The sequence below is a fragment of the Rhinolophus sinicus genome, chromosome 12 (genome assembly GCF_057876585.1).
Source record: "Rhinolophus sinicus isolate RSI-liver-muscle chromosome 12, RSI-T2T, whole genome shotgun sequence".
NCBI classification, from domain to species: Eukaryota; Metazoa; Chordata; class Mammalia; order Chiroptera; family Rhinolophidae; genus Rhinolophus; species Rhinolophus sinicus.
In genome coordinates, this window is record NC_142512.1 from 5,233,401 (window position 1) to 5,250,758 (window position 17,358).

A 17,358-nucleotide genomic window follows, 5' to 3' on the forward strand; every position below is an offset into this window, starting at 1 on the left:
GACAAAAACACAATAATACCCCTACTATAGGAATATGGATAAATGATCCAAACAAAAAACGGATAAGGAAATATGGGCCTTAAATGTCACATTAGACCAAATGGACATAATCAACATTTATAGAACTTTTCATCCCAGAACACTAGATCATACACTCTTCTCTAGTGCACATGCAACATTCTCATGAGTAGACCACATACTGGGACACAAAACTAGCCTCAACAAATTTAAGAAGATTGAAATCATACAAAGCATGTTCTCTGACCCCAATGCTTTGAAATTGGAAATCAACTGGAAAAAGAAAGTGGGAAAAACCACAAATATGTGCAGATTGAACAACATGCTACTAAACAATGCCCTAGTCAAAGAAGAAATAAAAGGAGAGATCAAAAGATACATAGACACAAATGAGAATGACAATACAACATATCCAAACTTTTGTGATAAGCAAAAGTGGTAATAAGAGAGAAGTTTATATCATTACCAGCCTATTCAAGAAATAAGAAAAATACCAAACAACCAATCTAACATTACACTTTAAGAAACTAAGAAGAAAAAGAACAAATGAAGCCCCAAGTCACAGAAGGAAGGAAATAATAAAAATCAGAGCATAACTAAATGAAATAGAGAACAAAATGACAGGAAAAATTAATTCATTGAAGAGCTGGTACTTTTAAAAGATTAATAAAATTGACAAAACTCTGGCTAGACTCACTAAGGAAAAGAAAGGACTCAAAAAACAAAATCAGAAATGAAATAGGAGAAGTTACAACAGATACCACAGAAATACAAAGGACCATAAAATAATACTACGAAAGACTATATACTACCAAACCTAGAAGAAATAGACAAGTTCTTAGATATATATAACCTAGACTGAATCACAAAGAACTGGAAAATCTAAATAGACTGATCAACAGTAAGGAAATTAAAACAATTATTTTAAAAACCTCCCGGAAAGTCCAAGACCAGATGGCTTCAATAGTGAATTCTAACATTCAAAGTAGATTTAATACCTATCCTTCTCAAACTCCTCCAAAAAATTTGAAGAAGAGACAATACTTCCTAACTCATTTAATGAGCTCAACATTACCCAGTTACCAAAACCTGGCAAGGATAACACAAAAAAAGAAAAGTACAGATCAATATCTCTGATGAATACAGACGCAAAAATAAATCCTAAACAAAATACTAGCAAATAGAATACAACAATATATGAATAAGATAATATGTCACATTCAAGTGGGGTTCATTCCAGGCGCACAAGGAATGGTTCAACATACACAAATTGATCAGTGTGATACAGCACATTAACAGATAAAAATCATGATCATATCAATAAATGCACAAAAAGCACTTGACAATATACAACATCTGGGGTGGCCGGATGGTTCAGTTGTTTAGAGCACAAGCTCTTGGCAACCAGGTTGCCAGTTCAATTCCCACATGGGATGGTGGGCTGCGCCCCCTGCAACTAAGATTGAAAACGGCAACTGGACTTGGAGCTGATGGGCCCTGGAAACACACTGTTCCCCAATTAAAAAAAAAAAAGATACAACATCCATTTGTGGTTACAACACTCAATGAAATGAGTACAGAAGGTAAGTACCTCAACATTATAAAGGCCATATATGACAAACCCTCAGCTATTATACTAAACGGTGAAAAACTGAAAGCTTTTCCTGTAAGATCAGGAACAAGACAAGGATGCCCACCCTTACTACTGTTATTCAACGTAGTATTGGAGTCCCAGCCAGAGCAGTCAGCCAAAAAAAATAAATAAATAAAAAGAGAGAGAAAAAGGAATCCAAGTTGGGAATAAAGAAGTGAAATTGTCACTTTTTACAGTTGACATGATTCTTTATGTAAAAAACCCTAAAGACGCCAATAAAAACTACTAGAAACAATAAACAAATACAGTAAAGTTGCAGCATGGAAAATCGATGTACAAAAATCCACTGCATCCCTATATATAACAATGAAATTTCAGAAAAAAAATGAAGAAAATAATTCCCTTTGCAATTGCAACTAAAAGAATAAAATACCTAAGAATAAACTTAACAAAGGATGTGAAGGACCTATATGTAAAAATTACAAGGCAATATTAAAATAAATTGAAGAAGACACAAAGAAATGGGAAGACATTCAGTGCTCATGGATTGGAAAAATAAACATATTTAAAATGGCCATATTATCCGAAGCAATAAACAGATTTCATGCAATCCCCATGAAAATCCCAATGACATTTTTTTAAAAAGAAATAGAACAAAAAACCATCAGATTAGTATGGAACCAAAAAAGACCCCCAATAGCCAAGGTGATGCTAGGAAAAAAGAACAAAGCCAGAGGTATCACACTCCCTGACTTCAAATTATACTACAAATTTACAATAATCAAAACAGATGGTATTGGCAGAAAAACACACACAGACCAATGGAACAGAATCAAGAACTCAGAAATAGAGCCACATTAATATGGGCAGATAATGTTTTACAAAAATATACAATAGACAAAAGAAAGCCTCTTCACCACATGGGGTTGGGAAAATTGGAAAACCACATGCAGACTGTGGTCTATAACTAGACCACTATTTGTTACCACACACACACACACACACAAATGAACTCAAAATGGATCAAAGACCTAAATATAAGACCTGAAATTATTAAAAAATACATAGACACCAAACTTATGGTTTTACAGAGGATTATATGAATTCGACCTTAAAATAGAAGAAAGTAGAAGCAAAAATAAATAAATGGGACTATATCAAAATAAAAAGCTTATGCACAGAAAAATAAACAATTAGCGAAACAAAAAGGCACCCAACCAAATGGGAGAAGATATTTGCAAACAACAGGTTTGATAAGGGTTTAATATCCAAAATACATACAGAAATCATACAACTCAGACAAGGATCTGAGATGGTGCAGTAGAAACTGCACTTAGCACCAAGACTGTGCTTACGTCCTTCAGTGACCACATTAAAATTACAACTAAATTATAGAACAATATACCTGGGGAACCATCTGAATTCTACATAAACAGAGAGCTCCCATAAGGTTGTCATCTGATTTCACAACAGAAACTTTGCAGGTGAGACGGGACTGGCATGAAATATTAAAAGCGATGAAAAACAAGGACCTACAACCACAACAACTCTACTCAGCAAAGCTATCATTTAGCATTGAAGGACAGATAAATCTTAGACAAGAAAAAGCTGAACGAGTTCACCACCACCAAACCAGTACTACAGGAAATGTTATACAGACTTCTTTATGGAGAACATAAAGGTGAATAATAAAATGGCAATAACTATATATCTATCAATAATCACTTTAAATGTAAGTGGAGTAAATGGTCCAATCAAAAAAGACATAGGGGCCAGCCCGGTGGCTCAGGCGGTTGAAACTCCGTGCTCCTAACTCTGAAGGCTGCCGGTTTGATTCCCACATGGGCCAGTAGGCTCTCAACCACAAGGTTGCCAGTTCGATTCCTCGACTCCCGCAAGGGATGGTGGGCTGTGCCCCCTGCAACTAGCAACGGCAACTGGACCTGGAGCTGAGCTGTGCACAACTGAGACTGAAAGGACAACTTGAAGCTGAACAGCACCCTCCACAACTAAGATTAAAAGGACAACAACTTGACTTGGAAAAAAGGCCTGGAAGTACACACTGTTCCCCAATAAAGTCCTGTTCCCCTTCCCCAATAAAATCTTAAAAAAAAAAAAAAAAAAAGACATAGGGTAGGGGTGCCCAGTTAGCTCAGTTTGTTAGAGTGTGGTGCTAATAATACCAAGGTTGCTGGTTCAAACCCTGCATGGGCCACAGTGAGCTGTGCCCTTTTTAAAAGTAAAAAAATAAAAAAAGACATAGGGTCACTGAATGGAAAGAAAACAAGATCCATATTTATGCTATCTACAAGAGACCTACTGCAGATAGAAAGACATACATCGACGGAAATGAAAGAAAAGCTAGAATAGTAATACTTATAGACAAAATAGACTTTAAAACAGGCTATGATAAGAGAAAAGAGGGACATTACATAATGATAAAGGGATCAATCCAACAAGAGGATATATATATATATATATATATATATATATATATATATATATATATTTACAAAAAGTAGAGTACAGCATTAGGAATAGAGACAGTGGAAATGTAATGGCTCTGTGCGATGTCAGAAAGATAATGGATGGGGGGAGGGAGGTTGTCACTGTGTGAGGGATATAAATGATAAATGTCTAACTATTACATTGTTTTGTGCACCTGAAACTAATTTTTAAAAGTGTTATTATACACCTAACATAGGAGCACCTAAATATATAAAGCAAACACTGGTTGACTTAAAGGGAAAGAGTGACGGTAATACAATCATAGTAGTGGACTTTAACACCCCATTGACACCAATGGATAGATTTACCAGACAGAAAATCAAAAGGAAACAGTGGCCTTAAATGACACACTAGACCCAGTGTATTTAATTGATATTTTTAGAGCATTTCACCCCAAAGCAGCAGAATATACATTCTTTTTAAGTGCATATGGAATATTGGACAAGATAGAACACATGTTAGATCACAAAACAAGTCTCAATAAATTTAAGAAGACTGAAATCATATCAAGCCTCTTCTCTGACCACAGGGTATAAAACTAGAAATCAATTACAAGACAAAAACTGGAAAACAGGGGCGGATGGGCAGCTCAGTTGGTTAGAGGACGAGCTCTAGGTATCAGGGCTGCCGGTTTGATTCCCACATGGGCCAATGAGCTGCATCCTCCACAACTAGAATGAAGTCAATGAGTTGCCGGTCAGCTCCCGGGTGGCCAGATGGCTCAGTTGGTTGGAGCGCTGGCTCTCAACCACAAGGTTGCCACTTCAACTCCTTGACTCCCGCAAAGGATGATGGGCTCCGTCCCCTGCAACTAAGATTGAACACGGCACCTTGTTGGTTGGAACGTGTCCTCTCAACCATAAGGTTGCAGTTGGACTCCCACAAGGGATGGTGGGCTGCGCCCCCTGCAACTAACAACGGCAATTGGACCTGGAACTGACCTGTGCCCTCCACAACTAAGATTGCAAGGACAACAACTTGACTTGGAAAAGTCCCAGAAGTACACACTGTTTCCCCAATACAGTCCTGTTCCCCTTCATAAAAAAAACACACAAAAAAAACCACACACACACAAAAAAACCGAAAACATACAAACACATGGAAGCTAAATACGATTCTACTAAATAATGAATAGGTCAACAATGAGATCAAGCAGGAAATCAAAAGATATTTTGAGACAAATAAAAATGAGAACACAATGACCCAAATTTTATAGGACACAGCAAAAGCAGTCCTAAGAGAAAAATTCGTATCAATACAGGCCTACCTCAAAAAAATAAAAATATCAAGAAAGCAATATAATATTACACCTAAAAGAACTAGAAGATGAACATCAAACAAAGGTCAAAGTGAGTAGAATGAAGGAAATAATAAATAACAGAGCGGAAAAAACGAAATAGAGTCCAAAACAACAATACAAAACATCAATAAAACCAAGAGCTGGTTCTTTGAAAAAATAAACAAAATTGATAAACCTGTAAGCCGACTCATCAAGAAAAGAAGAGGGAGGACCACATAAATAAAATCAGAAATAAAAGAGAAGTGACAACTAACACCACAGAAACACAAAGGATTATGAGAAAATATAATGAACAATTATATGCCAACAATTTCGAGAATCCAAAAGAAATGGATAAATTCCTGGAAATATACAGTTTTCCAAGACTGAATCAACAAAAAATCTGAACTAACCAATAACTAGTAATAAAATCAAATCAGTAATCAAAAAATTCCTAACAAAAAAGTTCTGGGCCAGATGGCTTCACAGGTGAATTTTACCAAGCATTCAAATGCCTGTCTTTCTCAAATACCTATTCAAAAAAATTCACGAAAAAGAAAAGCTTCCAAGTTCATTTTTATGAAGCCACCATTACCTTGATTTCAAAACCAGACAGACATTACACAAAAGAAAATTGTAGGCTGATATCCCTGATGAACCTTGATGCAAAAATCCTCAACAAAATATTAGCAGAGCGAATCAGCAATACATGAAAAAGATCATACCCCATGATGAAGTGTGAATTATTCCTGGGATGCAAGTTTGGTTCAATATCCACAAATCAATTAAAATTATACACCACAGAAGCAAAATGAAAGATAAAAACCATATTGATAGAGGCAGAAGAAGCTTTTGACAGAATCCAGCATTGATTTATGATAAAAACTCTTAGCAAAGTTGGAATAGAGGGAACATATGTCAACATAATAAAAGCATCGTAGGACAAACCTACAGCTAACATCATTCTGAACAGGGAAAAGCTAAAAGCATTCTCCTTGCAATCAGGAATAAAACAAAGATGCCCAGTGTCACCACTTTTATTCAACATAGTATTGTAACTCCTAGGCACAGCAATCAGACAAGAAAATGAAATAAAAGACATCCAAATGGGAAAGGAAGAAATAAAACTGTCATTATTTGTAGGTGATAGGATGCTATATAGAGAAAACCTGAACAATTCTACAAAAAAAAAATTATTAGAACTAATACATGAATTCAGTAAAGCAGCAGGACACAAATTTAATATCCAGAAATTGGTTGCATTTTATTACACAAATAATGAACTGTCAGATAGAGTAATTAAGTAATCACAATCCTCGGACCCTAGTTTAGTCCCTTCTCTCACCTTACGCGTTCCACTTCTCATAATCCTTGGGCTAACACTATTTGGACCTTTCCATTTTAACATTCTTGTCCAGTTTATCTCTTCCAAAATCGAGTCTATTAAAGCTACAGATGACTATTGTGCAAGGCTTCCAGCCCCTCTCCGTGACGGACTCTGTAACCACTTTCTCCCCTTGGGTCAGAAATTAAGTTCCAATTCAACGCCACTAACTTAGTTCAGTCCATAGACAAGGACTCTCAAATTTTGGGGACCCAGGCATTCCACCATGCCCCCATTCCTCAAGAGGAACCGAACTTAAACTTAGTAGTCTTCCTGGCTTTCACACAGAGGACAGGACCCTGGCTCCCTTGAATCACAATGGAGGAACCCAGGGAAACACCTCACGTGGCAAGGAAGCCAATCTTTTTCTTAAAAGATGTGGGGGCCCAGGAATAAGTTTAACCAAAGTGTTAAAAGACCTGTACTTGGAAAACTATCAGACACTGAAGAAATGAAAGTAGATACAAATAAATGGAAATGTGTACCATACTTATGAATAGGATGAATTATCATGATTAAAATTCCACACTACCCATCAAACATGATGATGGAAGGAGAACTAACTCTAGATGATGTATTACAGAATTGTACACATGAAACCTATGTAACTTTACTAACCATTGTCCCCCAATAAACTTTAATTTGAAAAAATAACTGCTGCCATGAGCAAATGGTGGCCAATGTGAGTGGCCGGCAGCCAGTATGAGAGTCCGGCAGCCAGCCAGAGCTGCCGTGAGTGGCCGACTGATGCCCGACGACCAACTGCCTCAGCCAGAGGGATTGCAAAGCTCATGATACCAGCACGGGCCAGGGACCTTTCCTACACAACTAGACTGAGAAACAATGGCTTGAACCTCAGGGGGTGGGAGGGGAGTGGAAGAAGGGGAGAAAACCCTAATTTTGAAACACCAAATTTTGGGATACATCCAAATATTCTATAGTCTCAAAATCTATTTTAAGTACATGAAATGTTTCTGAAAAGTCAGAGGAGGGAAGAGTGAAGACATATGCGCCCTATATTCATAATTCAGGTGCCCTAGCCCAAGGTATGGGGAGTAAGAAGCAAAGCCTGGATTAGGATGTTTCTCTTCACTCCTCTTTTCAAAGCACTGGACATGTACTATTGTAAGATTTCAGCAATTTTACTCTGAAGTTCTATAAAAACCAAAAAATAAAATGCTTTTTCTCCTTCTACTTATTGTCATCACCCACTGTGAAAATAAACAAGATGTGTGGTCAGTCTCTTCATGCACAAACCATACTTTAGTAGTCACTGCAATTTTATGATTCTGCATCATATTATCAAATTCATTACTTCTTTTATATTTTTCTTCTGGATGTGGAGTTAGCACATAGGAAGTATCAGAGTCTGGGGCTGTGGCACCCTTTGTGCACCTCCTTGCTCACGCTTAAATAATGAAATTGACAACGAAGGATCAACAAATAAAAAGTAGAGGCAAAGTAAAAGTACTTAGAAGTCCTTGTTTGAAAATAAAATCACCATCTTCATTTAGTTTGTTGAATGTCCTCCAAGAGTGAACTGTGCTCAAAGTAATCATCAGCCTCAGGGCTCTCACAACCATTAAGGCCTTTCTTCTTTCTTAAAATCTGAAATACAATTGGAAAGTTCGCACACGATACTAACTTGCCATGAGTTTTTTTGGAAAATTTATTAAGAGAGTACAGACTGAATGGACTTATAGAAGAGCCACTGAAACAGTTTTAAATGACCGCAAATGTACTCTAATTCCTCAGTATGGTAAAGCTTAGAAATCAGCAAAAGCTATGTTCCAGTAGCAAAGAAATATTGACTTCTTCCTTTCCAAACTTTCAAACAATACTAAATTTCTCAATGCTCAGACAATTATAACCCAATCTCATTAAACCCTGATCAACATATCTGATAGGGCCAATGAGTGTGAGAATTGAAAAAACATGCATCGAAATGATGCTTTGAGAGTTATGATGGGTAGTACCTTTATAAAATGAACATTTCCGTAACTTCATCTATTGACATTTCTTTCTACATGAGTTTTTTATCCTCATCTCCAGAAAGAATCAGCACAATATCCTAATAATTTCATTTTTAATTTGTTCCTTAAATACAATCATTTTCATACATAACTGTGAAGTATAAAACCTCAAATATTTATATATGACAGTAATGATTATTTCCTATGTAGAATGAACATATTAGACTTTACATATTTTCTAAGTTTATGAAAAAAGTTAGTCAGCATTCATATTCCCCACCCCCTTTTGTTACCTAACTCAGGTTCAGTGCCAGTTGCTGCCCAAAGATTCCAAAAAACTAGAGTGACAAGGATTGGTGAGGAGAAAAGCATCCTTCATTCCAGATGCTGGCAGCTAGGGAAGATGGCAGACTCCTGTCTAAAAATACACCTTCCCGAAGACAAAATAATTAAGAAGTTTTATAGGCGGGTAAACAGCAAAGAACAAAGGGAAGCAGGCCTCAGGGCTAATAGTTGACAAGTCATCTCCTGGGGTCTTCTGATGCCTCAGGTCTGCCTCAGTGTTGTATGAAATCTCATTGTCTACAGCCTTCTGCTAGGGAGTTGTAAAATTTTGGTTCCCCAGACATCCAGGATCCTGAGGATTAAAGAAGCTGCTCTTTTCAGGTTAGGGTGTTTGTTAATGAACGAGGTTGGGTAGCTTTGAAAAACAGAGCAGAGCTCTTCAGTTAATCAGTGGGAGGAGAAACAAAGAGGAAAGAGCTGAATATTAGGAGGGATAAAACTGCAAACTAGCAAAGTTAAATTATATTATTGAGCTATCAAATTTCACTCTTACATTTTGTTAGCTCTTTCTAAAGAGCTCCTTCACGGATTGATTTAATTCACTAAGTTTCTGCAGCATTTCCTTAATTGTCGTCAAAGTATCCCCTGGACTAAATTAAAAATAGTTGGTTTTCTAATTTTTTTAATTAAAATCATCATGAAATAACTTTCCCAGTATTTAAAAGAACAAATTTAAAACCAAGGGCTTGACAATGTATGGAATATCAATTTACTTCCAGAATGTCTAACGTTTTAATACTTCTGACGGGTCTTATTTTAAAGTCAAATTATACTGGGTTCATCATCTTAAATAGCTTTGAAATCTGTTGATTTTCCAGCCCAGCACATAGAACTTTAGGGAGTTAAAATTTTCCAGGTAAGCATACCTCATAGAGCTAATTTATTTAGGAAATGATTTGATCAACAGACTAGCATTGGATAAGTTCAGTAATAAATGATTGTTTAAATTTAAATCATTAATAAATTATTATGAACTACGTGATTATTTAGACTTAAGGTATATTTTAAAGTAATTCATTATATTAGATCTTCGTATCCTTTAAAACATGATTTACAATAATTATGAATGCTCATTTTACATTTTTTCTTGAAATAAGCACACAATACATTAAAATTTGAAAAACTTATTTAGCTTCTCTGAAGTTAAATTAGTTTAAAATTCCATTTTACTCAATTTGACTTTCTTCATGCTTAGAGAATCCTAAGAAATCATTATAATCAATATGTTGGCTTCTCCAATTACTTGTCGGCACGTGCTAGGCCACACACAATGCCTGAAATCCCCACCAGCATAGTCACTGACCACGAGCATAGAGCAAACGCTACACGTCAGCCCCGTGGCTCTGAGTCCTTTGGGTCTAACTATCTTGATTGGACTTTTATGTGGACTCAGCCATAAAAAGGTCCTATTGTTTAGACCTAGGGGATGGAGACAGGTATCCTCCCTCATCCATGGATCAAGTCCAGCTTTCCAACACTCAGAACACTGGCGCACAATAAACTCTTACAACCTACATAGCCCTAGACACAGAACACATACAGTAGGTGCGTGCACACAAATTCTATTGGGAAGTTCATTTCTTCTAGTCTGAAATCTCTAGATATTTCCTCCTCCTACTCATATATCTTCAGACTAGGTAACTCATAGTCTTGCTCTTCTAGTAATAGCCTCACCAATTATGTATCTCTTTGAACAGCTTTTTAAATTACAGAAAAAAAGAACATGGCGTTTGTTTAGTAATTACACAAAAAATGTTCTAGTACAGTAGGGGTTACGCCTACCTGTACAGGAGGAAGAATTGCGCTCTGGTCAGTCCAGCTCTGCAAGTTGTCACTTCAGATGGGTTTCCTGTCATTGGGAGGGATTTCAGAGGCCGTGTGCTTTGGAGATAACCCATTAATGTGCGTCTGTCAGATAGCCAACTTGTGTCTTCTTCTCACTAGAACATGAAGAGTTGTTTTGAGGACTCAAGTATAATGAAAAGCCTTTTCTGTCTTCCTTATCATTATCACATAGCATAATATTAAAAGTTTATCTCTCCTGTGTCACTGGTATTAAAGAGCGGAATGCTGTCAACTATTAACAATACCAGGTGAGGCATGTAAGAAACAGGCTAGCTTAAGTTTTTTTCTCATGCTTCAAGTTAGTCACAATAAAAACACTTGTTCAATGAAAAAAAGTCAGATAAATCACCCACTATGAGGAATCTGCTCATATGAGGAAAAAATTTCATCAAGAGTAATAACACAGGTCCCAAGCCTGAAAGTAAGATGACTGAGGTTGATTTACAACAAAGGTAATTGATTCAAGCTGTCAACGAAAAACATCCAGCCTAAGAGAAAGCTTATAAGAGTTTATTTGGGCCAAACTGACAATTGCCGGGAAGCAAATTCTCAACAGATTGAGAAAAAGCTCTGCAAAATGGTTTGCAGTGTATTTTACACATAGAATCAAAAGGAGTGTTACATGAAATCCACTGGTGATAGATTAAGGGAATGGGAGAAAGCCAAGTGGGGAAGTCTCTGGGATTGGATAAAAGTAGATGGGAGAGACCAGTACTTCTTTTTTACATTGGTGCACATGATAGTTAGTAGTTCTCATAAAGATTTTATTTCATTGGGGTGACAATTGTTAGTGAAATTACATAGATTTCAGGTGTACAATTCTGTATTACATCATCTATAAGTCCCATTGTGTATTCACTACCCAGAGTCAGTTCTCCTTCCATCACCATATATTTGATCCCCCTTACCCTCGTCTCCCACCCCCCACCCCCCTTACCCTCTGGTAACCACTAAACTATTGTCTGTGTCTATGAGTTTCTGTTTCTCATTTGTTTGTCTTGTTCTTTTGTTTTTTTTTATATACCACATATCAGTGAAATCATATGGTTCTCTGCTTTTTCCGTCTGACTTATTTCGCTTAGCATCATACTCTCAAGATCCATCCATGTTGTCATAAATGTTCCTATATCATCTTTTCTTACTGCCAAATAGTATTCCATTGTGTATATATACCACAACTTCTTTATCCATTCATCTATCGAAGGACATTTTGGTTGTTTCCATGTCTTGGCCACAGTAAACAAAGTTGCAACGATCATTGGAGCACACATGTCTTTATGTATAAATGTTTTCAGATTTTTTGGGTAGATACCCAGGAAAGGGATTGCTGGGTCATATGGTAATTCTATTCGTGATTTTTTGAGGAACCTCCACACTGCCTTCCATAGAGGCTGCACCAGTCTGCATTCCCACCAACAGTATATGAGGGTTCCTTTCTCTCCACAGCCTCTCCAACACTTGTTACTATTTGTCTTGTTGATGATAGCCATTCTGACTGGGGTGAGGTGATATCTCATTGTGGTTTTGATTTGCATTTCTCTGATGATTAGTGATGTTGAGCATTTTTTCATATGTCTATTTGCCATTTGTATGTCCTCTTTGGAGAAATGTCTCTTCAAGTATAAAGATTTAATCAAGGGACATGAATAATTACAAGGGATTCTGTAGTTTTCGGCTCCGGTCTGGAAAAAGGAATAACCGACATTCCAAGGATGCCATTTTATGTGCAAAAAGACAATAGACAGGCTCACTTAAGGTGAAGATTGATTTTATGAAGGAAGTTTCCCTCCATGGCCCACCTTAGTTATGAATTATTTTATGTTCATCTTATATGGTTTTTTGTCTCCTGACCTTGTCAAGTTTAACCTGTGTCCTTTTCTGTCCTCAAAGTGATGATGGTATATACAGTCAGTTATTATTAGATGGTTATGAGGTTCCATTCTCAAGGAAATGGGACTAGCAAAAGTACTTTATTCTTGTGCATGTGGTTGACAGCTTTTCAGTGGCAAACTGAGGGGTTCAATTGTGCCTAAATAATTTCAAATTTCAGTGGTGCACACCATTTTGGTTGATTTATCCAGTTGCTTTTCTTAAATCATTACATTCTGAAACATACAGTACTAATGGGGTCTTTTCTCCTACTGAGATATAAAAGAAGGTTTTTTTGTTTCATTTGGGAATTACACTCTGACTGCAAAAATGGCTAACTGGATAAAGACCCAGACATCAGTTATTTTTACGTAAAGACCATCCAGTTTATGCTTCAGGAGATTCATCTTCCTAAACAGCCCATGATGGACACGAAAGACCAAGCAGACCTTGAACTTCCTCATGTCTAGGACTTCAGGAAGTCGGTCTTCCTGTATTTTGGGTGCCATCTGCCTATTGACTCAATAAATTCAGCTTGAACTACTTTATACGGATTTCTATTGCTTGTAAACCAGAAAATCCTTCTGAAGAAAACTGTCATATCATTTAGGTCACAAATTAATAGTCTCCTTATCTAAAGTCAGGTAAGTGCCCAAACAAGTCTGGCTGGTGCTCTCCCACAACCTAGAGTCCAGAAAGGGCCCCCAAACCTCGAGGTAAGATAACTGAGGATTATTTACTGTTTTGTGCCAAAGGCACTTGATCAAGTGAGGATAGTATATACACCACCAACGACATTTAAAGTCATGTGTTCTAATTGTTTGTACTTGTAAAGTATTAGAAACCTGATCTTTCAAATCAAGGAAACAAGGAAATGTAGAAGAGATAAAAGGTGAAACCAAAGGAATTAGTGGCTTAGTTAGATTTAGTTCATTCACCTCCTAAATTTTCTATTCATCCATCTTCCATGTGCTTTTCCCTTCCAATGCTTGATTTAATGACGTTCCCCTTTACTGCCTTAAACAGTATACATACTGTTGATCTAAGGAATTCAACAGAGTATTAACCTTGAAAGAGCAATTTCTCAATTCTCCGGTACTCAACACAGGGATCCATGGTTGCAACTACCCTGCAGCTTTTGCTGGTAAAGCATGATGCCACAATCCAGCAATGGCCGCTGAGTTTGAGAGACCTTATGAAGCCGACCGGGCCACTGGAGGTGATTTCTCAACTGTCAGCCCTTAAACCTATATGGTGAACGCCCACCTTTCCTTGTCCTCTGCCCCCCACGCCGCCACCACCAACCTGCCTGACAATAAAACCTCTTGATTATTTTCAGTTCAAAGAAAGTGTTTTTGTGTGTGTGTGTGTGTTTTTTTTTTTTCCTGGACATTATAGCCATCTTCCCAAGCTGTCGGTATCTAGAAAACTACTTTGCTCTAGAGTTTGTAGAAAACTACAATTTGATACTTGTTCAAATTTGGGTGCCAGGAGACAAGCGCCACCATATCTGAGCCCAGTAACATGTACACTTCAACATGTGTATTTGCTCACACACTTGGGTCCTGAAAAGATGATTACATGGAATGAACAACAGTTCCTGGCAATCTCCTGTTGCTTATAAAGTGTGTATAGCAGATGCTATCTGTCTCAAATATAGGCCTGGAAAATCACTCTGCCTCGACATCCCCCTTCCTTGAGGTCCAAAGGAATCGTTATTGGATTTTATCCAAATGCTACCCTATGTAGGATACAAATGGTTCATAATTTATATGTTCTCTCAGTGGGTTGAGACATTCCTTTGCAGGAGAGCGACAGCCTTACTGGTACATAAATTATTCTTGGGAAAAAACTATTCCCAGTTAGAGATTCCCCTATGAGTTTATTACACAGTGAGTGACCAAGGGGCTCATTTCAGTGGGCAAATGATGCCATTTGTAGTATTTGGCCTGTTCTACAAATTTTCATTGTACAATCACCCCAATACTCTGAATTGGTGAGATGCACAAATGGCAAAATTAAAACCCAACTAGGTTAACTTTCTAAGATTTAACCTCCCCTGGCCAAAAGCTCTCTCTATAGTTCTCAACCTGCAATCTCCTTTTGGTAGACACAGCCTTTCTCTCTCATTAGTCACTGGTCGCCCTATGCGTGGGGATGAAAGGGCACATGAAGCAACCGCACTAAAAGGAAACATTCTGTTGTTGTTATCAAGGCCTTATGAGCCAGCTTAAAGAAACTATACAATGATTCACTTTCAGTGTGCTCCTGGGAGACAAAGATTTAGAAGGCCACCAATCACAAGGAGATTTTGTCCTATTTTGCACAAGACATCAATTAAAGGCTATACCTCATTGGAAGGGACTTACCATGTATTAGTAATTAATAATCCTGTGCAGCTAAACTTCAAGGTGTTAACTTCAAGGATTCACAATTCTCATAAAATAAGGGATGCCTGCCTAACTGTAACCAGACAGCTTGCTCCTGACACTCGCCTCCGCCAAGAGTTGATGTCAAAGAAGAGATACTCCCCACCGCAACGGTCGCAGGCGCGGGCAGGGGCCGCCACGAACCACCGCGCCTCCGAACTGGGACTCGGGGAGGGGGCGTGAGGGGAAACGTACCACCGAGGCGCCTCCGACGAACGGGCCTCCGACGGCCCACCCCCACCGGCCCGGCCGCCCGGCCGCCCGGTCTCTGGGGACGGGAAAACGGGGGAGGAAAAGTCGAGTCGGACCGACCGGGACCCGCGCGTGCCCCCCGTCCCGGTCCACCTCGCCCTCCACGTGCCTCCCCGCAGGGCCCGGCCCCGGTCCCCGCCGCCGGAACGGGACTCCGGAGAGTCGCGTCCGGCGACACCGTCCCCCGCGAGCACGCACGCGGGCCGGGGACTCCCTCCCCGGCCACACGCGCGGGCGGCGTACGGTCAACGTCTCCCGATCGGGACTTGGGTGAAAATTCCCGCGGAGGGGCGTCCGACGACAGGCCCGCGGGAAGGACCGCGGACGGGCCCGCGGGGCCCTGGCCGGGCCATCCCGCGCGGCCCCGGGTCGGCGGGCAGCCTCCGGAGCGGGACGCGGGGGAGAGAAAACAAAGTGCGATCGACACGGAAGGGCCGACGCCGGGCAGGCCCGGCCGCGGGCCGGGCGGGCGGGCCGGCGCGCGGGCGCGTCCCGCCCTCTCAGCGTTCCTCCGCGAGCGGAGGGGCACGGGCGAGCGCCGGTCGACGCGACCGGGCAGCCCGGGGGACGGGCGGCGGTCACTCCCTCAGAAACCTGCACCTCCAATCTCCGGCGAACGGGCGACGCGCCGTCTCCACGGCACCACCGGGACGATTCCGCCGGTGACGCCGGCCGCCCGCGACGCCTCCCCGGGCACAGCGGCCAGATCCCTCCCCTTGGCGCGGTCGCCGGAGCTCCGGAGGGAAGGGACGATATAAAAGCGGCCGCCAGGTGGCGCCCGACAACCGGAGCGAACGTCAGCGGGACGGATCCGGATCGCGAGCCGGCGAGGGCGCCCCGCCGCCGGCACGGTCGCCGGACCTCGTCCCGGCCCACCTCGGATGGCCTCTCCGGGCCCGGAGCGGGCCGGCTTCGGCCACCGAGCTCCCGGCCGCCACGACGCGACCCCGGCCGCTCAAGGGGGACCCGGGGCGGGCGGGGGAGGGGGGAATCTTGGGTTTGGTTTCGTTTTCTTCCTTTTGCGCGAGATCTTGATCGAAAGACAGCTCACGTGCGACGCCGTATTCGTCTCGGACACACGTGGTAGCCAGTCCACGGGGACCCACCTCCTGGAGTACCGTATTTTGCACTGTATAACGCCCCCCCCCCCCCGGTAGACCGCGCACCCACGTCTTTGGCCCAATCTTTCGAGGGGGGGGGAGGACGTTTCCTTTTAATCCCCTCCCCCCCCCCCGTGTGTCTTTACGTTTCGGTACCCATCTTCTGCATCACAAGGGAATTCTAGCGTCCAGTCTTTGACGCGTTCCAGTATGAGAAATTTTACGTAACGAGTAATTACAGAACGCAAGAACAGGTGCGAGGTTCGAGACGTTTCACGTACCGGTCACACCCTCAAGGCCTTTTACGCACCCTTGAAGGCCAAGAACTCTTGGCCGCTGCCAGTTCCTCCCGAGTTCCACAAAACCGATGATCCCACGCCAGGGTATTGACTTATCGGTCATGCGGATATCGTGATCGACGTCTAGGATCACGCTTTTAACTCAGAAGCGTCAATAAAAGAATGAAAAAATACTCAACCACGTACGGAATCGGCCCGAGCCGCGTAGAACGCGCATCCTCATCTTCCCCTCAGACACTCGGGCCAAACGGTGCGCATTATACACGGCGATTTACGGCATCTGTTTCCTATCTGGAACTTCGGACCTCTCCCTCTTCTCTATGTCTCCCCCGCCCCCTTTTAATGTCTCAATGACAGTCCACGGTCAATACCATTCCATATCAGCTTCAGGTGTACCGCACAGCGGTTAGACATCTAGACAGTGCAGGAAGCGATCCCCCGGACCGGTACCCACCCGGCACCA

General features: G+C 40.8%; 1 protein-coding gene across 1 annotated transcript; it reads right to left on the reverse strand.

The window, feature by feature from the left end:
• Positions 1-6,426: 6,426 nt before the first annotated feature.
• Positions 6,427-16,998, reverse strand: LOC141568917 (uncharacterized). Its single transcript, XM_088788979.1, has 4 exons — positions 16,907-16,998; positions 15,440-16,526; positions 10,884-11,041; positions 6,427-8,391 (listed from the first exon to the last, which is right to left on the reverse strand). The coding sequence occupies exons 1-3, from the start codon at positions 16,996-16,998 to the stop codon at positions 11,039-11,041; spliced, it is 1,182 nt and encodes a 393-aa protein (XP_088645105.1). The 3' UTR covers positions 6,427-8,391; positions 10,884-11,038.
• Between the last annotated feature and the right edge of the window lie 360 nt (positions 16,999-17,358).

What these genes read in the sequence shown, in the direction of transcription:
- LOC141568917 (XM_088788979.1), bottom strand. Translation starts at nt 16,998, where the DNA reads ATGACCGATAAGTCAATACCCTGGCGTGGGATCATCGGTTTTGTGGAA. An exon ending in AGAGTTCTTGGCCTTCAAGG is followed by an intron (nt 16,527 to 16,906) that starts GTGCGTAAAAGG and finishes CTTTCGATCAAG; the next exon opens with ATCTCGCGCAAAAGGAAGAA.